Here is a 25,524-nt window from a genome sequence, read left to right on the forward strand (position 1 = left end):
TAGGGGTGATCTTAACCACGCCAGTGTAGGGGTGATCTTAACCACGCCAGTGTAGGGGTGATCTTAACCACGCCAGTGTGGGGGTGATCTTAACCACGCCAGTGTAAGGGTGATCTTAACGGCCACGCCAGTGTAGGGGTGATCTTAACCACGCCAGTGTAGGAGTGATCTTAACCACGCCAGTGTGGGGGTGATCTTAACCACGCCAGTTTAGGGGTGATCTTAACCACGCCAGTGTAGGGGTGATCTTAACCACGCCAGTGTAGGGGTGATCTTAACCACGCCAGTGTAGGGGTGATCTTAACCACGCCAGTGTAGGAGTGATCTTAACCACGCCAGTGTAGGGGTGATCTTAACCACGCCAGTGTAGGGGTGATCTTAACCACGCCAGTGTAGGGGTGATCTTAACCACGCCAGTGTAGGGGTGATCTTAACCACGCCAGTGTAGGGGTGATCTTAACCACGCCAGTGTAGGAGTGATCTTAACCACGCCAGTGTAGGGGTGATCTTAACCACGCCAGTGTAGGGGTGATCTTAACCACGCCAGTGTAGGGGTGATCTTAACCACGCCAGTGTAGGGGTGATCTTAACCACGCCAGTGTAGGAGTGATCTTAACCACGCCAGTGTAGGGGTGATCTTAACCACGCCAGTGTAGGGGTGATCTTAACCACGCCAGTGTAGGGGTGATCTTAACCACGCCAGTGTAGGGGTGATCTTAACCACGCCAGTGTAAGGGTGATCTTAACCACGCCAGTGTAAGGGTGATCTTAACGGCCACGCCAGTGTAGGGGTGATCTTAACCACGCCAGTGTAGGGGTGACCTTAACCACGCCAGTGTAGGGGTGATCTTAACCACGCCAGTGTAGGGGTGATCTTAACCACGCCAGTGTGGGGGTGATCTTAACCACGCCAGTGTAGGGGTGATCTTAACCACGCCAGTGTAGGGGTGATCTTAACCACGCCAGTGTAGGGGTGATCTTAACCACGCCAGTGTAGGGGTGATCTGAACCACGCCAGTGTAGGGGTGATCCCACGCCAGTGTAGGGGTGATCTTAACCACGCCAGTTTAGGGGTGATCTTAACCACGCCAGTGTGGGGGTGATCTTAACCACGCCAGTGTAGGGGTGATCTTAACCACGCCAGTGTAGGGGTGATCTTAACCACGCCAGTGTAGGGGTGATCTTAACCACGCCAGTGTAGGGGTGATCTGAACCACGCCAGTGTAGGGGTGATCCCACGCCAGTGTAGGGGTGATCTTAACCACGCCAGTGTAGGGGTGATCTTAACCACGCCAGTGTAGGGGTGATCTTAACCACGCCAGTGTAGGGGTGATCTTAACCACGCCAGTGTAGGGGTGATCTTAACCACGCCAGTGTAGGGGTGATCTTAACCACGCCAGTGTAGGGGTGATCTTAACCACGCCAGTGTAGGGGTGATCTTAACCACGCCAGTGTAGGGGTGATCTTAACCACGCCAGTGTAGGGGTGATCTTAACCACGCCAGTGTAGGGGTGATCTTAACCACGCCAGTGTAGGGGTGATCTTAACCACGCCAGTGTAGGGGTGATCTTAACCACGCCAGTGTAGGGGTGATCTTAACCACGCCAGTGTAGGGGTGATCTTAACCACGCCAGTGTAGGGGTGATCTTAACCACGCCAGTGTAGGGGTGATCTTAACCACGCCAGTGTAGGGGTGATCTTAACCACGCCAGTGTAGGGGTGATCTTAACCACGCCAGTGTAGGGGTGATCTTAACCACGCCAGTGTAGGGGTGATCTTAACCACGCCAGTGTAGGGGTGATCTTAACCACGCCAGTGTAGGGGTGATCTTAACCACGCCAGTGTAGGGGTGATCTTAACCACGCCAGTGTAGGGGTGATCTTAACCACGCCAGTGTAGGGGTGATCTTAACCACGCCAGTGTAGGGGTGATCTTAACCACGCCAGTGTAGGGGTGATCTTAACCACGCCAGTGTAGGGGTGATCTTAACCACGCCAGTGTGGGGGTGATCTTAACCACGCCAGTGTAAGGGTGATCTTAACCACGCCAGTGTAGGGGTGATCTTAACCACGCCAGTGTAGGGGTGATCTTAACCACGCCAGTGTGGGGGTGATCTTAACCACGCCAGTGTAGGGGTGATCTTAACCACGCCAGTGTAGGGGTGATCTTAACCACGCCAGTGTAGGGGTGATCTTAACCACGCCAGTGTAGGGGTGATCTTAACCACGCCAGTGTAGGGGTGATCTTAACCACGCCAGTGTAGGGGTGATCTTAACCACGCCAGTGTAGGGGTGATCTTAACCACGCCAGTGTAGGAGTGATCTTAACCACGCCAGTGTAGGGGTGATCTTAAACACGCCAGTGTAGAGGTGATCTTAACCACGCCAGTGTAGGGGTGATCTTAACCACGCCAGTGTAGGGGTGATCTTAACCACGCCAGTGTAGGGGTGATCTTAACCACGCCAGTGTAGGGGTGATCTTAACCACGCCAGTGTAGGGGTGATCTTAACCACGCCAGTGTAGGGGTGATCTTAACCACGCCAGTGTAGGGGTGATCTTAACCACGCCAGTGTAGGGGTGATCTTAACCACGCCAGTGTAGGAGTGATCTTAACCACGCCAGTGTAGGGGTGATCTTAACCACGCCAGTGTAGGGGTGATCTTAACCACGCCAGTGTAAGGGTGATCTTAACCACGCCAGTGTAGGGGTGATCTTAACCACGCCAGTGTAGGGGTGATCTTAACCACGCCAGTGTAGGGGTGATCTTAACCACGCCAGTGTAGGGGTGATCTTAACCACGCCAGTGTAGGGGTGATCTTAACCACGCCAGTGTAGGGGTGATCTTAACCACGCCAGTGTAGGGGTGATCTTAACCACGCCAGTGTAGGGGTGATCTTAACCACGCCAGTGTAGGGGTGATCTTAACCACGCCAGTGTAGGGGTGATCTTAACCACGCCAGTGTGGGGTGATCTTAACCACGCCAGTGTAGGGTGATCTTAACCACGCCAGTGTAGGGGTGATCTTAACCACGCCAGTGTAGGGGTGATCTTAACCACGCCAGTGTGGGGGTGATCTTAACCACGCCAGTGTGGGGGTGATCTTAACCACGCCAGTTTAGGGGTGATCTTAACCACGCCAGTGTAGGAGTGATCTTAACCACGCCAGTGTAGGGGTGATCTTAACCACGCCAGTGTAGGGGTGATCTTAACCACGCCAGTGTAGGGGTGATCTTAACCACGCCAGTGTAGGGGTGATCTTAACCACGCCAGTGTAGGGGTGATCTTAACCACGCCAGTGTAGGGGTGATCTTAACCACGCCAGTGTAGGAGTGATCTTAACCACGCCAGTGTAGGGGTGATCTTAACCACGCCAGTGTAGGGGTGATCTTAACCACGCCAGTGTAGGGGTGATCTTAACCACGCCAGTGTAGGGGTGATCTTAACCACGCCAGTGTAGGGGTGACCTTAACCACGCCAGTGTAGGGGTGATCTTAACCACGCCAGTGTAGGGGTGATCTTAACCACGCCAGTGTAGGGGTGATCTTAACCACGCCAGTGTAGGGGTGATCTTAACCACGCCAGTGTAGGGGTGACCTTAACCACGCCAGTGTAGGGGTGATCTTAACCACGCCAGTGTAGGGGTGATCTTAACCACGCCAGTGTAGGGGTGATCTTAACCACGCCAGTGTAGGAGTGATCTTAACCACGCCAGTGTAGGAGTGATCTTAACCACGCCAGTGTAGGGGTGATCTTAACCACGCCAGTGTAGGGGTGATCTTAACCACGCCAGTGTAGGGGTGATCTTAACCACGCCAGTGTAGGGGTGATCTTAACCACGCCAGTGTAGGGGTGATCTTAACCACGCCAGTGTAGGGGTGATCTTAACCACGCCAGTGTAGGGGTGATCTTAACCACGCCAGTGTAGGGGTGATCTTAACCACGCCAGTGTAGGGGTGATCTTAACCACGCCAGTGTAGGGGTGATCTTAACCACGCCAGTGTAGGGGTGATCTTAACCACGCCAGTGTAGGGGTGATCTTAACCACGCCAGTGTAGTGGTGATCTTAACCACGCCAGTGTAGGGGTGATCTTAACCACGCCAGTGTAGGGGTGATCTTAACCACGCCAGTGTAGGGGTGATCTTAACCACGCCAGTGTAGGGGTGATCTTAACCACGCCAGTGTAGGGGTGATCTTAACCACGCCAGTGTAGGAGTGATCTTAACCACGCCAGTGTAGGGGTGATCTTAACCACGCCAGTGTAGGGGTGATCTTAACCACGCCAGTGTAGGGGTGATCTTAACCACGCCAGTGTGGGGGTGATCTTAACCACGCCAGTGTAGGGGTGATCTTAACCACGCCAGTGTAGGGGTGATCTTAACCACGCCAGTGTAGGGGTGATCTTAACCACGCCAGTGTAGGGGTGATCTTAACCACGCCAGTGTAGGGGTGATCTTAACCACGCCAGTGTAGGGGTGATCTTAACCACGCCAGTGTAGGGGTGATCTTAACCACGCCAGTGTAGGGGTGATCTTAACCACGCCAGTGTAGGAGTGATCTTAACCACGCCAGTGTAGGGGTGATCTTAACCACGCCAGTGTAGGGGTGATCTTAACCACGCCAGTGTAGGGGTGATCTTAACCACGCCAGTGTAGGGGTGATCTTAACCACGCCAGTGTAGGGGTGATCTTAACCACGCCAGTGTAGGGGTGATCTTAACCACGCCAGTGTAGGGGTGATCTTAACCACGCCAGTGTAGGGGTGATCTTAACCACGCCAGTGTAGGGGTGATCTTAACCACGCCAGTGTAGGGGTGATCTTAACCACGCCAGTGTAGGGGTGATCTTAACCACGCCAGTGTGGGGGTGATCTTAACCACGCCAGTGTAGGGGTGATCTTAACCACGCCAGTGTAGGGGTGATCTTAACCACGCCAGTGTAGGGGTGATCTTAACCACGCCAGTGTAGGGGTGATCTTAACCACGCCAGTGTAGGGGTGATCTTAACCACGCCAGTGTAGGGGTGATCTTAACCACGCCAGTGTAGGGGTGATCTTAACCACGCCAGTGTAGGGGTGATCTTAACCACGCCAGTGTAGGGGTGATCTTAACCACGCCAGTGTAGGGGTGATCTTAACCACGCCAGTGTAGGGGTGATCTTAACCACGCCAGTGTGGGGGTGATCTTAACCACGCCAGTGTAGGGGTGATCTTAACCACGCCAGTGTAGGGGTGATCTTAACCACGCCAGTGTAGGGGTGATCTTAACCACGCCAGTGTGGGGGTGATCTTAACCACGCCAGTGTAGGAGTGATCTTAACCACGCCAGTGTAGGGGTGATCTTAACCACGCCAGTGTAGGGGTGATCTTAACCACGCCAGTGTAGGGGTGATCTTAACCACGCCAGTGTAGGGGTGATCTTAACCACGCCAGTGTAGGGGTGATCTTAACCACGCCAGTGTAGGGGTGATCTTAACCACGCCAGTGTAGGGGTGATCTTAACCACGCCAGTGTAGGGGTGATCTTAACCACGCCAGTGTAGGGGTGATCTTAACCACGCCAGTGTAGGGGTGATCTTAACCACGCCAGTGTAGGGGTGATCTTAACCACGCCAGTGTAGGGGTGATCTTAACCACGCCAGTGTAGGAGTGATCTTAACCACGCCAGTGTAGGGGTGATCTTAACCACGCCAGTGTAGGGGTGATCTTAACCACGCCAGTGTAGGGGTGATCTTAACCACGCCAGTGTAGGGGTGATCTTAACCACGCCAGTGTAGGGGTGATCTTAACCACGCCAGTGTAGGGGTGATCTTAACCACGCCAGTGTAGGGGTGATCTTAACCACGCCAGTGTAGGGGTGATCTTAACCACGCCAGTGTAGGAGTGATCTTAACCACGCCAGTGTAGGGGTGATCTTAACCACGCCAGTGTAGGGGTGATCTTAACCACGCCAGTGTAGGGGTGATCTTAACCACGCCAGTGTAGGGGTGATCTTAACCACGCCAGTGTAGGGGTGATCTTAACCACGCCAGTGTAGGGGTGATCTTAACCACGCCAGTGTAGGGGTGATCTTAACCACGCCAGTGTAGGGGTGATCTTAACCACGCCAGTGTAGGGGTGATCTTAACCACGCCAGTGTAGGGGTGATCTTAACCACGCCAGTGTAGGGGTGATCTTAACCACGCCAGTGTAGGGGTGATCTTAACCACGCCAGTGTAGGGGTGATCTTAACCACGCCAGTGTAGGAGTGATCTTAACCACGCCAGTGTAGGAGTGATCTTAACCACGCCAGTGTAGGGGTGATCTTAACCACGCCAGTGTAGGGGTGATCCCACGCCAGTGTAGGGGTGATCTTAACCACGCCAGTGTAGGGGTGATCTTAACCACGCCAGTGTGGGGGTGATCTTAACCACGCCAGTGTAGGGGTGATCTTAACCACGCCAGTGTAGGGGTGATCTTAACCACGCCAGTGTAGGGGTGATCTTAACCACGCCAGTGTAGGGGTGATCTTAACCACGCCAGTGTAGGGGTGATCTTAACCACGCCAGTGTAGGGGTGATCTTAACCACGCCAGTGTAGGGGTGATCTTAACCACGCCAGTGTAGGGGTGATCTTAACCACGCCAGTGTAGGGGTGATCTTAACCACGCCAGTGTAGGGGTGATCTTAACCACGCCAGTGTAGGGGTGATCTTAACCAAGCCAGTGTAGGGGTGATCTTAACCACGCCAGTGTAGGGGTGATCTTAACCACGCCAGTGTAGGGGTGATCTTAACCACGCCAGTGTAGGGGTGATCTTAACCACGCCAGTGTAGGGGTGATCTTAACCACGCCAGTGTAGGGGTGATCTTAACCACGCCAGTGTAGGGGTGATCTTAACCACGCCAGTGTAGGGGTGATCTTAACCACGCCAGTGTAGGGGTGATCTTAACCACGCCAGTGTAGGGGTGATCTTAACCACGCCAGTGTAGGGGTGATCTTAACCACGCCAGTATAGGGGTGATCTTAACCACGCCAGTGTAGGGGTGATCTTAACCACGCCAGTGTAGGGGTGATCTTAACCACGCCAGTGTAGGAGTGATCTTAACCACGCCAGTGTGGGGTGATCTTAACCACGCCAGTGTAAGGGTGATCTTAACCACGCCAGTGTAGGGGTGATCTTAACCACGCCAGTGTAGGGGTGATCTTAACCACGCCAGTGTAGGGGTGATCTTAACCACGCCAGTGTAGGGGTGATCTTAACCACGCCAGTGTAGGGGTGATCTTAACCACGCCAGTGTAGGGGTGATCTTAACCACGCCAGTGTAGGAGTGATCTTAACCACGCCAGTGTAGGGGTGATCTTAACCACGCCAGTGTAGGGGTGATCTTAACCACGCCAGTGTAGGGGTGATCTTAACCACGCCAGTGTAGGGGTGATCTTAACCACGCCAGTGTAGGGGTGATCTTAACCACGCCAGTGTAGGGGTGATCTTAACCACGCCAGTGTAGGGGTGATCTTAACCACGCCAGTGTAGGGGTGATCTTAACCACGCCAGTGTAGGGGTGATCTTAACCACGCCAGTGTAGGGGTGATCTTAACCACGCCAGTGTAGGGGTGATCTTAACCACGCCAGTGTAGGGGTGATCTTAACCACGCCAGTGTAGGGGTGATCTTAACCACGCCAGTGTAGGGGTGATCTTAACCACGCCAGTGTAGGGGTGATCTTAACCACGCCAGTGTAGGGGTGATCTTAACCACGCCAGTGTAGGGGTGATCTTAACCACGCCAGTGTAGGGGTGATCTTAACCACGCCAGTGTAGGGGTGATCTTAACCACGCCAGTGTAGGGGTGATCTTAACCACGCCAGTGTAGGGGTGATCTTAACCACGCCAGTGTAGGGGTGATCTTAACCACGCCAGTGTAGGGGTGATCTTAACCACGCCAGTGTAGGGGTGATCTTAACCACGCCAGTGTAGGGGTGATCTTAACCACGCCAGTGTAGGGGTGATCTTAACCACGCCAGTGTAGGGGTGATCTTAACCACGCCAGTGTGGGGGTGATCTTAACCACGCCAGTGTAAGGGTGATCTTAACCACGCCAGTGTAGGGGTGATCTTAACCACGCCAGTGTAGGGGTGATCTTAACCACGCCAGTGTAGGGGTGATCTTAACCACGCCAGTGTAGGGGTGATCTTAACCACGCCAGTGTAGGGGGGATCTTAACCACGCCAGTGTAGGGGTGATCTTAACCACGCCAGTGTAGGGGTGATCTTAACCACGCCAGTGTAGGGGTGATCTTAACCACGCCAGTGTAGGGGTGATCTTAACCACGCCAGTGTAGGGGTGATCTTAACCACGCCAGTGTAGGGGTGATCCCACGCCAGTGTAGGGGTGATCTTAACCACGCCAGTGTAGGGGTGATCTTAACCACGCCAGTGTGGGGGTGATCTTAACCACGCCAGTGTAGGGGTGATCTTAACCACGCCAGTGTAGGGGTGATCTTAACCACGCCAGTGTAGGGGTGATCTTAACCACGCCAGTGTAGGGGTGATCTTAACCACGCCAGTGTAGGGGTGATCCCACGCCAGTGTAGGGGTGATCTTAACCACGCCAGTGTAGGGGTGATCTTAACCACGCCAGTGTAGGGGTGATCTTAACCACGCCAGTGTAGGGGTGATCTTAACCACGCCAGTGTAGGGGTGATCTTAACCACGCCAGTGTAGGGGTGATCTTAACCACGCCAGTGTAGGGGTGATCTTAACCACGCCAGTGTAGGGGTGATCTTAACCACGCCAGTGTAGGGGTGATCTTAACCACGCCAGTGTAGGGGTGATCTTAACCACGCCAGTGTAGGGGTGATCTTAACCACGCCAGTGTAGGAGTGATCTTAACCACGCCAGTGTAGGGGTGATCTTAACCACGCCAGTGTAGGAGTGATCTTAACCACGCCAGTGTAGGGGTGATCTTAACCACGCCAGTGTAGGGGTGATCTTAACCACGCCAGTGTAGGAGTGATCTTAACCACGCCAGTGTAGGGGTGATCTTAACCACGCCAGTGTAGGAGTGATCTTAACCACGCCAGTGTAGGGGTGATCTTAACCACGCCAGTGTAGGGGTGATCTTAACCACGCCAGTGTAGGGGTGATCTTAACCACGCCAGTGTAGGGGTGATCTTAACCACGCCAGTGTAGGGGTGATCTTAACCACGCCAGTGTAGGGGTGATCTTAACCACGCCAGTGTAGGGGTGATCTTAACCACGCCAGTGTAGGGGTGATCTTAACCACGCCAGTGTAGGGGTGATCTTAACCACGCCAGTGTAGGGGTGATCTTAACCACGCCAGTGTAGGGGTGATCTTAACCACGCCAGTGTAAGGGTGATCTTAACGGCCACGCCAGTGTAGGGGTGATCTTAACCACGCCAGTGTAGGGGTGATCTTAACCACGCCAGTGTAGGGGTGATCTTAACCACGCCAGTGTAGGGGTGATCTTAACCACGCCAGTGTAGGGGTGATCTTAACCACGCCAGTGTAGGGGTGATCTTAACCACGCCAGTGTAGGGGTGATCTTAACCACGCCAGTGTAGGGGTGATCTTAACCACGCCAGTGTAGGGGTGATCTTAACCACGCCAGTGTAGGGGTGATCTTAACCACGCCAGTGTAGGGGTGATCGTAACCACGCCAGTGTAGGGGTGATCTTAACCACGCCAGTGTAGGGGTGATCTTAACCACGCCAGTGTAGGAGTGATCTTAACCACGCCAGTGTAGGGGTGATCTTAACCACGCCAGTGTAGGGGTGATCTTAACCACGCCAGTGTAGGGGTGATCTTAACCACGCCAGTGTAGGGGTGATCTTAACCACGCCAGTGTAGGGGTGATCTTAACCACGCCAGTGTAGGGGTGATCTTAACCACGCCAGTGTAGGGGTGATCTTAACCACGCCAGTGTAGGGGTGATCTTAACCACGCCAGTGTAGGGGTGATCTTAACCACGCCAGTGTAGGGGTGATCTTAACCACGCCAGTGTAAGGGTGATCTTAACCACGCCAGTGTAGGGGTGATCTTAACAACGCCAGTGTAGGGGTGATCTTAACCACGCCAGTGTAGGGGTGATCTTAACCACGCCAGTGTAGGGGTGATCTTAACCACGCCAGTGTAGGGGTGATCTTAACCACGCCAGTGTAGGGGTGATCTTAACCACGCCAGTGTAGGGGTGATCTTAACCACGCCAGTGTAGGGGTGATCTTAACCACGCCAGTGTAGGGGTGATCTTAACCACGCCAGTGTAGGGGTGATCTTAACCACGCCAGTGTAGGGGTGATCTTAACCACGCCAGTGTAGGGGTGATCTTAACCACGCCAGTGTAGGAGTGATCTTAACCACGCCAGTGTAGGGGTGATCTTAACCACGCCAGTGTGGGGGTGATCTTAACCACGCCAGTGTGGGGGTGATCTTAACCACGCCAGTGTAGGGGTGATCTTAACCACGCCAGTGTAGGGGTGATCTTAACCACGCCAGTGTAGGGGTGATCTTAACCACGCCAGTGTAGGAGTGATCTTAACCACGCCAGTGTAGGGGTGATCTTAACCACGCCAGTGTAGGAGTGATCTTAACCACGCCAGTGTAGGGGTGATCTTAACCACGCCAGTGTAGGGGTGATCTTAACCACGCCAGTGTAGGGGTGATCTTAACCACGCCAGTGTAGGGGTGATCTTAACCACGCCAGTGTAGGGGTGATCTTAACCACGCCAGTGTAAGGGTGATCTTAACCACGCCAGTGTAGGGGTGATCTTAACCACGCCAGTGTAGGAGTGATCTTAACCACGCCAGTGTAGGGGTGATCTTAACCACGCCAGTGTAGGGGTGATCTTAACCACGCCAGTGTAGGGGTGATCTTAACCACGCCAGTGTAGGGGTGATCTTAACCACGCCAGTGTAGGGGTGATCTTAACCACGCCAGTGTAGGAGTGATCTTAACCACGCCAGTGTAGGGGTGATCTTAACCACGCCAGTGTAGGGGTGATCTTAACCACGCCAGTGTAGGGGTGATCTTACCCACGCCAGTGTAGGGGTGATCTTAACCACGCCAGTGTAGGGGTGATCTTAACCACGCCAGTGTGGGGGTGATCTTAACCACGCCAGTGTAGGGGTGATCTTAACCACGCCAGTGTAGGAGTGATCTTAACCACGCCAGTGTAGGAGTGATCTTAACCACGCCAGTGTAGGAGTGATCTTAACCACGCCAGTGTAGAAGTGATCTTAACCACGCCAGTGTAGGGGTGATCTTAACCACGCCAGTGTAGGGGTGATCTTAACCACGCCAGTGTAGGGGTGATCTTAACCACGCCAGTGTAGGGGTGATCTTAACCACGCCAGTGTAGGGGTGATCTTAACCACGCCAGTGTAGGGGTGATCTTAACCACGCCAGTGTAGGGGTGATCTTAACCACGCCAGTGTAGGGGTGATCTTAACCACGCCAGTGTAGGGGTGATCTTAACCACGCCAGTGTAGGGGTGATCTTAACCACGCCAGTGTAGGAGTGATCTTAACCACGCCAGTGTAGGGGTGATCTTAACCACGCCAGTGTAGGAGTGATCTTAACCACGCCAGTGTAGGGGTGATCTTAACCACGCCAGTGTAGGAGTGATCTTAACCACGCCAGTGTAGGGGTGATCTTAACCACGCCAGTGTAGGGGTGATCTTAACCACGCCAGTGTAGGGGTGATCTTAACCACGCCAGTGTAGGGGTGATCTTAACCACGCCAGTGTAGGGGTGATCTTAACCACGCCAGTGTAGGGGTGATCTTAACCACGCCAGTGTAGGGGTGATCTTAACCACGCCAGTGTAGGGGTGATCTTAACCACGCCAGTGTAGGGGTGATCTTAACCACGCCAGTGTAGGGGTGATCTTAACCACGCCAGTGTAGGAGTGATCTTAACCACGCCAGTGTAGGGGTGATCTTAACCACGCCAGTGTAGGAGTGATCTTAACCACGCCAGTGTAGGAGTGATCTTAACCACGCCAGTGTAGGGGTGATCTTAACCACGCCAGTGTAGGGGTGATCTTAACCACGCCAGTGTAGGGGTGATCTTAACCACGCCAGTGTAGGGGTGATCTTAACCACGCCAGTGTAGGGGTGATCTTAACCACGCCAGTGTAGGAGTGATCTTAACCACGCCAGTGTAGGGGTGATCTTAACCACGCCAGTGTAGGGGTGATCTTAACCACGCCAGTGTAGGGGTGATCTTAACCACGCCAGTGTAGGGGTGATATTAACCACGCCAGTGTAGGGGTGATCTTAACCACGCCAGTGTAGGGGTGATCTTAACCACGCCAGTGTAGGGGTGATCTTAACCACGCCAGTGTAGGGGTGATCTTAACCACGCCAGTGTAGGGGTGATCTTAACCACGCCAGTGTAGGGGTGATCTTAACCACGCCAGTGTAGGGGTGATCTTAACCACGCCAGTGTAGGGGTGATCTTAACCACGCCAGTGTAGGGGTGATCTTAACCACGCCAGTGTAGGGGTGATCTTAACCACGCCAGTGTAGGGGTGATCTTAACCACGCCAGTGTAGGGGTGATCTTAACCACGCCAGTGTAGGGGTGATCTTAACCACGCCAGTGTAGGGGTGATCTTAACCACGCCAGTGTAGGGGTGATCTTAACCACGCCAGTGTAGGGGTGATCTTAACCACGCCAGTGTAGGGGTGATCTTAACCACGCCAGTGTAGGGGTGATCTTAACCACGCCAGTGTAGGGGTGATCTTAACCACGCCAGTGTAGGGGTGATCTTAACCACGCCAGTGTAGGGGTGATCTTAACCACGCCAGTGTAGGGGTGATCTTAACCACGCCAGTGTAGGGGTGATCTTAACCACGCCAGTGTAGGGGTGATCTTAACCACGCCAGTGTAGGGGTGATCTTAACCACGCCAGTGTAGGGGTGATCTTAACCACGCCAGTGTAGGGGTGATCTTAACCACGCCAGTGTAGGGGTGATCTTAACCACGCCAGTGTAGGGGTGATCTTAACCACGCCAGTGTAGGGGTGATCTTAACCACGCCAGTGTAGGGGTGATCTTAACCACGCCAGTGTAGGGGTGATCTTAACCACGCCAGTGTAGGGGTGATCTTAACCACGCCAGTGTAGGGGTGATCTTAACCACGCCAGTGTAGGGGTGATCTTAACCACGCCAGTGTAGGAGTGATCTTAACCACGCCAGTGTAGGGGTGATCTTAACCACGCCAGTGTAGGGGTGATCTTAACCACGCCAGTGTAGGGGTGATCTTAACCACGCCAGTGTAGGGGTGATCTTAACCACGCCAGTGTAGGGGTGATCTTAACCACGCCAGTGTAGGGGTGATCTTAACCACGCCAGTGTAGGGGTGATCTTAACCACGCCAGTGTAGGGGTGATCTTAACCACGCCAGTGTAGGGGTGATCTTAACCACGCCAGTGTAGGGGTGATCTTAACCACGCCAGTGTAGGGGTGATCTTAACCACGCCAGTGTGGGGGTGATCTTAACCACGCCAGTGTAGGGGTGATCTTAACCACGCCAGTGTAGGGGTGATCTTAACCACGCCAGTGTAGGGGTGATCTTAACCACGCCAGTGTAGGGGTGATCTTAACCACGCCAGTGTAGGAGTGATCTTAACCACGCCAGTGTAGGAGTGATCTTAACCACGCCAGTGTAGGGGTGATCTTAACCACGCCAGTGTGGGGGTGATCTTAACCACGCCAGTGTAGGGGTGATCTTAACCACGCCAGTGTAGGGGTGATCTTAACCACGCCAGTGTAGGGGTGATCTTAACCACGCCAGTGTAGGGGTGATCTTAACCACGCCAGTGTAGGGGTGATCTTAACCACGCCAGTGTAGGAGTGATCTTAACCACGCCAGTGTAGGGGTGATCTTAACCACGCCAGTGTAGGGGTGATCTTAACCACGCCAGTGTAGGGGTGATCTTAACCACGCCAGTGTAGGGGTGATCTTAACCACGCCAGTGTAGGGGTGATCTTAACCACGCCAGTGTAGGGGTGATCTTAACCACGCCAGTGTAGGGGTGATCTTAACCACGCCAGTGTAGGGGTGATCTTAACCACGCCAGTGTAGGGGTGATCTTAACCACGCCAGTGTAGGGGTGATCTTAACCACGCCAGTGTAGGGGTGATCTTAACCACGCCAGTGTAGGGGTGATCTTAACCACGCCAGTGTAGGGGTGATCTTAACCACGCCAGTGTAGGGGTGATCTTAACCCAAGTGAAACCTTGGCCAGATCTCAAATGGAGAGGCGAATTGAATACACGAGAAGAAATGTACATTTACGCTCTCTCTCTCTCTCTCTCTCTCTCTCTCTCTCTCTCTCTCTCTCTCTGTGTCTCTCTCTCTTTCTTTCTCTTTCTCTCTCTCTCTCTTTCTTTCTCTTTCTCTTTCTCTCTCTCTCTCTCTCTCTCTCTCTCTCTCTCTCTCTCTCTCTCTCTCTCTCTCTCTCTCTCTCTCTCTCTGTGTCATTCAATAGTATACAGTCAGACTTTGATAACTCAACAGTGACAATACCATTGCAACGGCAGAGCCCAGCAGCGCAGCAGAAAGTAGGAGAATGAAGACGGCCGCCATCACGGTAGTCTTTGTGGTGATTGGTTCCGTGGCCAAAATGGTTCCTCCGCCCGTCGTCCGTCGTGCACAACAAGCCGGGGTGACTTGCCTGGGGAGTAAGCGGCGGGTGACAATTTATACAACTCTGCCTTCGAGCATTTCTACCACCAGCTTGACAATTTACGACCACAGCAAAAACGATTCTGTGATTTTAAAGAAAATTAGCAAAAACTACGGTGGAAAGACGAATAAAGAGAGACAAATGCGATGGTCAGGGCGGTGTGGTAACATCACGAAGTGACATCTGAGAGATTGTCCTTTGGTTGTGTGTGTGTGTGTGTGTATGCACGCGCGTACGCCTTTGCGTGTATATATTATGTTTCCACATCCGTCGGTCTTCTCTTCTCTTCTTTTTTTTATGGGCTGAAACTCCCACGTTCACTCATGTTTTTGAACCAGTGGATTTGTACGTGTATGACCGTTTTTACCCTGCCATTCAGGCAGCCACACGCCGATTCCGGAGGAAGCATGCCGGGTATTGTCGTGTTTCTATAACCCACCGAACTCTGATATGGATTACAGGATATTTTCCGTGCGCACTTGGTCTTGTGCTTACGTGTACACACGAAGGGGGGATAAGGCACTAGCAAATCTGCACATACATTGACCTTGGAGATCGGAAAAATCTCCACCCTTCACCCACCAGGGGGTCGCGGCCGGGATTTGAACTCACGACCTTCCGATTAGGAGGCCGATGTCTTATCCACTAGGCCACTGCGCCCGTCTCGTCGGTGTTCAACATTCTGCCTCATTTTGTTGTTTGTTTATATTACTCCTTGACTGACGTTTCTGTCACTAAACACCAGTTTTTCCTATCCGGCAACACAGTCAATGAGTGTGTGCCGGTTAATCTACAAAATAACCCTGTCTTTGTTGACACCTCGCATCTGCTCATGCACTTATTTTGTAAGGTACAGGGCGCAATAAATACACCAGAGCGATGTGTATTTTGTTTGTTTGTGTGTGTGTGTGTACTTAGGTTCGCTTGGTATCTGATGATTAACAGTGAAATCCGATCTTGAGAGTATAAGAAAGCTGAATACATCCGGGTTAAGTTGACACACCCACAGACGAACACACGCATCTTCTTCTAATCTATAAGGCAGCTGGCTTCTGTCTGTCTGTCTGTCAGTGCGTGTTTGTCTGTGTGTGGGAATGATGACGATAGGCTCCAAAACGGCTGTACCAATTGTGACGGGAATAGCAGAAGACATACATAGGCCCTACGCTGCCTTTCGAGACGTTTCATTGTGTACTTTTAAAATAGAAAACTGAAGTGCTTTGCTTGATTTATATTATTTTTTTTTGCGGACCTTAACGTGTGGAAATGTTCCGGGACGTTTTCCCATTTGTTACGTTTTTATTCATATATATACTCATTTTATTCATGATATGACGTACACTCTTCAAAAAAAGTTAAGGATCACTTTTTTACAAGCACGCCGCAAAAACAGACAAGACCGAATTCTTTCATTTGTAAAAAATTATATAATTGAACAACCAAGGAGTAATGACAAACAAAGCAAAGATCGAACGCGGCTGCGACAATTTAGCTAGAGTGTGTCAAACGTGACAACCCTCGAAAATGGAATTCACAACAATGTGAATCAGTGTCAATAACGCGTGTGCCCTCCGTTGTGTGCCAGGCATTCAACACATTGTTGGCGCATGGAGTGGATCAGGTTGCATATGAATGCTCTGGGAACTCCATTCCACTCCTGCTGGAGCCATTGCAGCAGTTGACCCAGATTGGCAGGAGGAGGGTGATGTTGCTGTACCCGACGACAAAGCTCGTCCCACATGTGCTCTATGGGGTTCAGGTCCGGGCTGTTGGCTGGCCACAGCATCCTGTTGACCCTGATGTTTACAGCTGCGGAGCGATGGGGAGGTGCGTTGTCATCCTGAAGAATCATCGCACGAGGACCGATCGCTTGGAGGGCTGGAACGACCAGGGGTTGCAGGATCTCATTCTGGTAGCGGACACCGGTCAAGTTGCCCACTACATGGTACAGATGTGTCCTTAGACGTGTGCTGATCCCTCCCCAGACCATCACAGCCTCCGCCAAAACGCTGTTGTTCCAGAACAGCGCCTTTTGCGAAGCGCTCTCCGCGACGCCTCCACACTCGGATGTGACCATCAGCAGGTTCCAAGCAAAAGCGGGACTCATCTGTAAACAACACCTGAGCCCACTGCTGACGTTGCCACCTCACATGTTGAGTGCACCAGGATCGGTGAGCTGCTCGGTGATTAGCAGTCAGGGTTGTTCCTCGGACTGGACGCCTTGCACGCAAGCCAAAGTTGTGAAAGCGGTTTCGGATCGTCTGACCACTAACAACAGTGTTGGTGGTAGCTTGTAGGCGTTGCCTAATGTTGTTTGCCGTAGCCATTCTTTGTTGCATGGCCTGCCTCTGAATGAAGCGATCCTCTCTTTGTGTGGTGACTCTGGGCCGACCAGAACGTTGTCGCTCCTGCACTCTTCCAATTGCGTGGAATCTCTGTTTTAGACTGATGATGACAGAGGGAGCCACTGCAACCCAGCTCTGGGCCACTTGTCTGGCAGCAACACCGTCTTGTAGCCATCCTATTGCCCTTCCTCTATCCAAATCGCTCAGTTTTCTTCGTGGGGGCATGTTGCTACTGTGCATAATTGTGTCAGCGTGTCAACCTTTAAACACAAGCTGGTGAGTGATGTTCATAGCCAGGACCCTGTTGTAGCACGTGCATCACAACCTTTTGCCCTGGCATGCGTTCCGCAAATTTCATGGGGCTATAAAAAAACACCCTTTTTCTTCCAAAATGCAGAAGCTTTTGAGAAGTCCCACAAAGGGAGATAACTCTGCCTGCCAAACAAAATTCTAGGTCAATACTCATTGTTCATTTGTTAATTCAAACACATTAATCTTTTAATTATTATGTCGATGTTTAATTTTTTGGCAATTTTTTATAATTAGATCCGTTTTTTCAACTGATCCTTAACCTTTTTTGAAGAGTGTACTTCCTTTTCTTGAGAAAGTTCGAAATAATTGAGCAAAAGGTTAAACTGCATCACTTCACACGCTTTGAGAATGATAAAGCATGGCAATAGTTACCTCCCTTCCATGGATAATAAAGCAAGAGTTACCTCCCTTTGATTATAAAACCTTCCTGATTGATTTTCTTTTCTTCATGTATTCTCTTGATAAGAGCAAAAGAGAGTCTGTAATTACACTGGCATTATGTTATTGCTACAGATGAACTAGACACTGCACTGGTCTAGCACTATTAAGGCTGTTTTCAAAAATAGGGAGGTTCATTATCATTATCCGATAAAGGAAACAATGAATCAAGAAACTAAAACCCAGGTGCACATCTGTAAACTCCCTCCGATTTTCTCAGTTTGTGTAGGTCTTTTCAGGGTGGGGGGGGGGGGGGGAGGGTCTACTTTAGTAACTGATCATGACCAAAATAGCTGTTCTCCTCTCATCTAATCATGTAAAGTTGACAAGTGACTTACACCTGCTCTTCAAAATTGCGGGTTAGTTTTGAAGTGACCATGCAAGCATGCAAATTGCACACCCTCTGATCCGTGCACTGGCTTATGAGAAGGACTGAAAATTCATGCAATAGCAGCATATGAAGAAGACGGAATTCATGTGTATATTAAAACACCAGAAACTTAAAGAAGAAGGTATATGCATTAGCCTGTAAAGCTTAACATTGTTTCATGGTGAAAGTTAGATTTGTGTTGAGAATCTCTCTCTCTCTATCTCCCTTACACAAACACACACAAACACACACACACAAACACACACACACAACACACACACACACAAATGTAACACACACACACACACAACACACAACACACACACACACACACACACACACACACACATAGTCTATTTCCCTTTCACACACACACACTCTCTCTTTCTTTCTCAAATGAAAAACTCACAGAATGCCAAAACAATGTTTATTGACTTTATTTTTGTGCAGAAACACAAATGGTTAATTATCACATAATATTCACAACGCTGCTTTATAAGTAATTGTCAGATCATAAGGAGCTCCAAACTTGATAAAAATGCAAGTTGATTCGAGAGCAGTAATACATGGTTTGGGGATGCCTCGGAGTGATAATAAATGCAAATATTGATGTCGTTTCCAAATTATATACTTAGCAAATAAAGTTCAAGGCTTACATTGCACACAAAAGCATTCACCTGACAAATCAAACAAAACACAAAAAGTTAAGTCAATCATTGAATTATTTATACAATACTTTGATCTTGCTATATTGCACATACAGATGATCTTGTCTATTCCAAGACCCCAAATAAATCTCCTGGAAGAATATAGGTTAATCCAAACAGGATCTCAAAGCATAATCATCGTTTCCTCGCCTCTAAATCATCTAAACGAATTTCCTTGCACACACAGACAACAATTAAAAGTGTAACTGAGCAGTTTGGAAACATTTCTTGGACAAAAAGAAGAAATGCATGGAATGTTTATTCTCAAATCTGCTTGAACAACAAAACAATTGACTAAAAAAATCTTTCAAAAAATGAAAACACAACAAAATAATGTTTTCTTTCTTTCTTTATTTGGTGTTTAACGTCGTTTTCAACCACGAAGGTTATATCGCGACGGGGAAAGGGGGGGGGGGGAGAGATGGGATAGAGCCACTTGTTAATTGTTTCTTGTTCACAAAAGCATTAATCAAAAAATTGCTCCAGGGGCTTGCAACGTAGTACAATATATGACCTTACTGGGAGAATGCAAGTTTCCAGAAAATAATGTTTTAAAAATGAAAGATCAACGAGCAAACAAAGAAGAAAACTAAATGAAACTAACTAAATAATGTTACAAAAATAGCTACAGGTAAGATGCATGTATGCTTCTGAAGAATAATTCTTAAAGATCCTAAAAACTGAGGTTTTCCTTCAATTTAATTGTCAGTTTGCTTTGAAATCATACAGAACGATCTCACAAACCCACAAGAAAATGGTACACTAAATTAAAAAAATGTATTGTAAGTAGTGTATGTCGCAAGTCACATGTGACACTGGTTGTCTTAGTGAAGTGACGGGGTTTTAGTAGTTCTGAAGTGGTCATTGATGAGTGACTTTCTATTGCATTCCTCATATTTAAGTAAGTGGCATGTTATATCGCGACGGGGAAAGGGGGGAGATGGGATAGAGCCACTTGTCAATTGTTTCTTGTTCACAAAAGCACTAATCAAAAATTTGCTCCAGGGGCTTGCAACGTAGTAAATATATGACCTTACTGGGAGAATGCAAGTTTCCAGTATAAAGGACTTTCTTACATACTGCTTGACTAAAATCTTTACAAAAATTGAACTTTATTCTATACAAGAAACACTTAACAAGGGTAAAAGGAGAAACAGAATCCCTTAGTCGCCTCTTACGACATGCTGGGGAGCATCGGGTAAATTCTTCCCCCTAACCCGCGGGGGGTGTTTGACTAAGTGGCATGTAAAAAGAGATGCATGCAGCAATCATTCTAGACCAATTTGCAGTCTGCATATAGATGCTAGAGAAAAAAGGTGCTAGTCAAAAATGATTTTGCAATCTTCCTCTAAAGAATGCTAGATGGATGAGAATACATCCTCTTATAAATTTCTGCAAACACACACAAAATATAACCAAAAAAGTACTCCACAGTAAAATACACAAAGTGATATGTAAGCACTCTCAGCTGTACAGGGCGACCACAGCATAAACATCAGCTGTACAGGGCGACCACAGCATAAACATCAGCTGTACAGGGCGACCACAGCATAAACATCAGCTGTACAGGGCGACCACAGCATAAACATCAGCTGTACAGGGCGACCACAGCATAAACATCAGCTGTACAGGGCGACCACAGCATAAACATCAGCTGTACAGGGCGACCACAGCATAAACATCAGCTGTACAGGGCGACCACAGCATAAACATCAGCTGTACAGGGCGACCACAGCATAAACATCAGCTGTACAGGGCGACCACAGCATAAACATCAGCTGTACAGGGCGACCACAGCATAAACATCAGCTGTACAGGGCGACCACAGCATAAACATCAGCTGAACTCATCCAAAAATACAGAAGATTGTTAAATATATATATAATTATTTTTGGCTGTCAAAGCCATGACAAAAATCTGCTTGAACAACAAAACAATCAACTAAAAAAAGCTAAATAAAATGAAAAAACACAAAAATAATGTTTTAAAAATGAAAGATCAACGAGCAAACAAAGAAGAAAAACAAGATTCCGCGAAACAAGCAGCGATTACAATAATGATGTCAATTGCAGATGATTCCATATGAGTCAAAACCATTTACAAAAGAATAAGACACTATTTTTAGTCAACATAATCATCACCCCAAATTTAGCATTATACATTGGCCAAAACCTCATGCAGGCTGACAAATAATCCTTTGGTATGAATATGCAAACAAGAAGCTTTGGCATTAAAAACTTGTCTTCATCTAACCTCAAGAACAATCAACACAACTCCATTTTTGGCGTAAATACTGAGTGAATAAAACCATCTGTGGCTGTGGTACAGTGGAACCTGTGGTGTGAAGTCCCTCTTATTAGGGACAACCTCCCGTGAAAGGACACCTACTGTTGTCCAACATATATATGTCCTGAAACTGGAAGGTCACCTGCAATTTCAGGACACTTTTTTCTTTCTTTCTTTCTTTATTTGGTGTTTAACGTCGTTTTCAACCATTCAAGGTTATATCGCGACGGGGAAAGGGGGGAGATGGGATAGAGCCACTTGCTAATTGTTTCTTGTTCACAAAAGCACTAATCAAAAAATTGCTCCAGGGGCTTGCAACGTAGTACAATATATTACCTTTCTGGGAGAATGCAAGTTTCCAGTACAAAGGACTTAACATTTCTTGCATACTGCTTGACTAAAATCTTCACAAACATTGACTATATTCTATACAAGAACCACTTAACAAGGGTAAAAGGTTAAGGAGAAACAGAATCCGTTAGTCGCCTCTTACGACATGCTGGGGAGGATCGGGTAAATTCTTTCTCGTCCCAACCAATATGGGACTCCCCCTAACCCGCGGGGGGCTTCTCAGTGATTATAAACCTACCACACCAATGAGAAACAACCAGCAATAATTGGTTATTTCTTTATCTTGCAATTTAATGATGTAACTGCTACTTTCAAACTTTGTTACACAACCTAAAGTGACCAAAGGAGCAGGATCGTCTGTGCATACATGCATGTACAATTGTTTACAACATAATATATATATACATGTTTAGAGTCTAATGGCTGTGTGAAGGTGAGACTGTTGCCATGTGTCTGCTGAAGGCACATTATTTGGCACTTTGTTGTCTGTGACATGAAAAGGTGCACAAAAGTTAAAGCAACACCGTTGGCTAAAAGAGTTTAAATTTTCCAAACCAATGATACTCTATACTTAGTACATCAAATGAGAATACTGTGGATTAAAAAAACTCAGTTTCTAGGTGTTCCAACTATTATGCATTTTCTTTCATGGGTAAAGGTTAATTTAAGAAACTCTATGATTACAGAGTGCCATCCTGGGCAAGTGTAGATTTTAAACTGTTATTTCTATCAGTTTTAACTTATAGAATACAAATCTAAAGCAGCCCATACCAATGTAAAAGTTAAACAACATTGTTTCTTGTCACAGTGTTTGACTCCTTGCAGAAAAAAGGGCTTCATTGTAACATTGTATTTATGCTAACATATTAAGTACACATACACTAATGCAACCATCAGTGCTGCAAAAAATATATATACATGATAAAATCTTATTCGTTGATTATAATTACAGCCATTCCTCCTCTGTCCCAAAATGTAAATGTATTATTTTAATCCATCACCAAAATAGAGCATACAAAATCTAGAAGTCCCAGAGAGAACAGACAATAATATAAAAGTCCCACTGAGACTTTAAACAAATCAAGAAGTCCCAGAGGGACCACAAAAATATGTTGAGGTTCCAGAGAGGCTTAAATCAAATCTAAAAGTCCCCGAGACATTAGACAAAAATCTTGAAGTCCCATAGAGACTTAAAACCAATTTAGAAGTCCCAGGACTCCAACCAGCGCAGTCCGTACATCATGCCTCCCTCTGCACTGGGTGCGTTGCCGTGCATTCCATACGTCAGTGGATGGAACAGGTAAAAACTGAAACAAAAAAACAGAAATATACCTCTTGGGTGTTCATATTCATCTCTGCGTAATAACAGTTTTATCCTAGCTCAAGTCAACACAACAAAGTTTAATGCCCTCACAGCTAAAGCCTTAAAGGAGACAAATATCAACAGAATGTTAAAAACTATCTCTCAGAAAGTGTGCACACAAATAGCCATGACCAAAACTAATCCAAAATGATAGAAAGAAAGACAGATAACTGAACAAATGAGAGGTACGATGATGATGAAAGGTCACCCTTGGGACCTTCTTCTTCTTCTTCTTCTTCTTCTTCTTCTTCTTCTTCTTCTTCTTCTTCTTCTTCTTCTTCTTCTTCTTCTTCTTCTTCTTCTTCTTCTTCTTCTTCTTGAAGACTCTGAGAAATAAATCTCTCGCCGAACGTGGGGACAAACTCACGCTGACAGCGGCCAACTGAATACAAATCCAGCGCACTACCCACTGAGCTACATCCCCGCCCGACCCTTGGGACCAAAACAAAAGTGTTCCCACATCACAGGTGTCATCTAACGACAGGTATAATTTGGGGCGGGGAGATCGCTCAGTCGGTAGCGGCGATGGCTTACCTGACTCTTGCCTCAGCACAGTTAAGACTTATTCTACCTGTAGAGAGATAGCATAGAGCAATACTCGGGGACACTCACCTGTACACCATACACCCCATGAAGAGGCCTAGGCACCAGAAGAAGGCAGACTTGGACAGACCGTCAGGCACAGACAGACATAGCTGGGTCACCAGGTAGTCCAGCATTACACCTGGTCACGATACAGGTACACTCACATCAACACACGACAACATATTGTGAGGAAAATACAGAAATACAATTGTTTACACATTTCTACTTGAAGCCTTGTATTACAGAACATTCAGACAGGGTGGCCGAGTGGTAACGCACTTGCGCTCGGAAGCGAGAGGTTGCGTGTTCAGGCCTGGGTCAGGCCGCAATTTTCTACCCCCTTTCCTAACCTAGGTGGTGGGTTCAAGTGCTAGTCTTTCGGATGAGACGAAAAACCGAGGTCCCTTCGTGTACACTACATTGGGGTGTGCACGTTAAAGATCCCACGATTGACAAAAGGGTCTTTCCTGGCAAAATTGTATAGGCATAGATAAAAATGTCCATCAAATACCCGTGGGACTTGGAATAAAGTAAAAAAAAATTCCATCTCACACGGCATTAAGTCTCAATGCGCCACTAATAGTCAGAATGTTGACCCTGGGCGTTAAATGGAAGAAGAAGACAGAAGTCATTAAAAAGCTACTCATAACAATTAGCTACAATAGAAAAATAACTTGTGCAATTTGTTCTCCTTGGTTTGATTAGTGGTGTGTTACTAACAGTTACTCACCTATTACTATCCCACAATATATTGGCAAAGTTGAGAATATTACAATGATAAACATGGGGATAAGATTTTGTGAAGGTTGTCTGACCATCAAAAAACCTACAATGCTAACAAGAAAGGAAAACAAACCATAACGAAAACAAAACACACACCAACAGCAAAATACCACTCTCCTCCCAAACATTATTTGGGCTAGTTCTGGCGAACAAAGAGTAAAACAAAACAAAAGTGCATGAAGTTATTGAACTGACCGCAAAACATGGCACTGAAGAGGAAGGCGGGGAAGTAGTGGTGAAAGTAGAGCACACGCGACATTCCCCAGAACGGCAGGTAGTGCAGGCCCCAGCCTAGCAGCAGCCACCACGCTACGCCAAACATCTTGTCACTGTAGTCTGATCGAAAACAAGAAAACAAACGATGATGAATAGCTCCATGCTTTTTCTCTATCTTTCTGGGGGAAAAAAGGTGATCAAGGCAAGAAAAAATTACATTATGTATATATCATACTTCTTATGACAGACTAAAAAAAATGCTTCATTCAGTCTAATGAATTTGTCCAGGTTATTAAAAATATTGACTGCAACCTAGCACAGCGATTAAGTCACTAAGCCCCCCATGCTGTATGCACTCAGAAGCATTCATCTATTGGTTTCATTCACATGCAAGGCATGCAAGATAATCTTGTGACAATGTAAGGGCTTTTTTCCTATCCTTTGACTAGACTGCACTTAAAAGTAAATCTGAATCGAAAGAAAGTTATTGTGCGTCACACACTTTGTCAATAACTTTAGAACTGGAATAAGTTACGTATCCCTATTAACCTCGAGATCTAATGAAGGCACTAGAGTGATGGCAATAGTGACAGTGTACAACTAGGCTAACACGAATGTGTCCTTACTTTTCATAGTGAAGTTCCTTCACATACACTCTAAAACTTACCTGCTATGGCAGGGTGCATACGGACGTTTCTCTTCTTCTTGACGGCATGCACAGTGCAGCAGATGAGGAAGATTCCCTTGAGGACTAGAGCCGCCCAGAACAACACAGGGTTGCCCAGCAAGTACACACGGTGGTCTTTGCCTGAGAATATCTGACCCTGCAGCATGACAAAGTAGAGTTGAGGGACAAAACAAAACAACAAATAAACAAAAATTCTGACAGCAAGCAATGCCAAGAGAACGGTGTTAACTCACTAATTCACTAAATCAGCCAATTATCTTTTATGAAGTAAATTTCAAGTCAAAATTCAGTCCTTAGAATTAAAAATAAAATACAGAAACAAAGGAGATTGAATCATCACAAAAAGAATGATAAAGATGGTAAGTGCCCAGAACAAAAACTGTTCCTATGCTGAA

The 25,524-nt window shown here is 48.2% G+C and overlaps 2 protein-coding genes across 4 annotated transcripts in view; both read right to left on the minus strand.

Annotated features, from left to right (window-relative positions):
- Positions 1 to 15,551, minus strand: part of LOC138952817 (uncharacterized) — a 30,947-nt gene extending 15,396 nt beyond the window's left edge. Inside the window, exon 1 of the mRNA XM_070324553.1 lies at positions 14,526 to 15,551. Within this exon, the coding sequence (XP_070180654.1) occupies positions 14,526 to 14,585 (60 nt within the window). The 5' untranslated portion in view covers positions 14,586 to 15,551. The remainder of the gene's footprint in view (positions 1 to 14,525) is intronic.
- A 3,020-nt stretch (positions 15,552 to 18,571) lies between these two features.
- Positions 18,572 to 25,524, minus strand: part of LOC138953147 (protein O-mannosyl-transferase 2-like) — a 31,260-nt gene continuing 24,307 nt past the window's right edge. Inside the window, exons 17-21 of one of the 3 annotated variants that reach the window (XR_011451493.1) lie at positions 25,109 to 25,265; positions 24,421 to 24,561; positions 23,470 to 23,581; positions 20,662 to 22,801; positions 18,572 to 20,320 (exon numbers count right to left, since the gene is read on the minus strand). Coding sequence is in view for 1 of the 3 variants with exons in the window: in XM_070324939.1 (XP_070181040.1) it covers positions 22,696 to 22,801; positions 23,470 to 23,581; positions 24,421 to 24,561; positions 25,109 to 25,265 (516 nt within the window). In the remaining 2 variants the exon portion in view is untranslated. Of the gene's footprint in view, positions 22,802 to 23,469; positions 23,582 to 24,420; positions 24,562 to 25,108; positions 25,266 to 25,524 lie in introns of all 3 variants that reach the window. The other 2 variants (XR_011451494.1, XM_070324939.1) reach the window with 2 other exon arrangements.

Source organism: Littorina saxatilis, linkage group LG17 (genome assembly GCF_037325665.1).
Source record: "Littorina saxatilis isolate snail1 linkage group LG17, US_GU_Lsax_2.0, whole genome shotgun sequence".
Lineage (NCBI taxonomy): Eukaryota > Metazoa > Mollusca > Gastropoda > Littorinimorpha > Littorinidae > Littorina > Littorina saxatilis.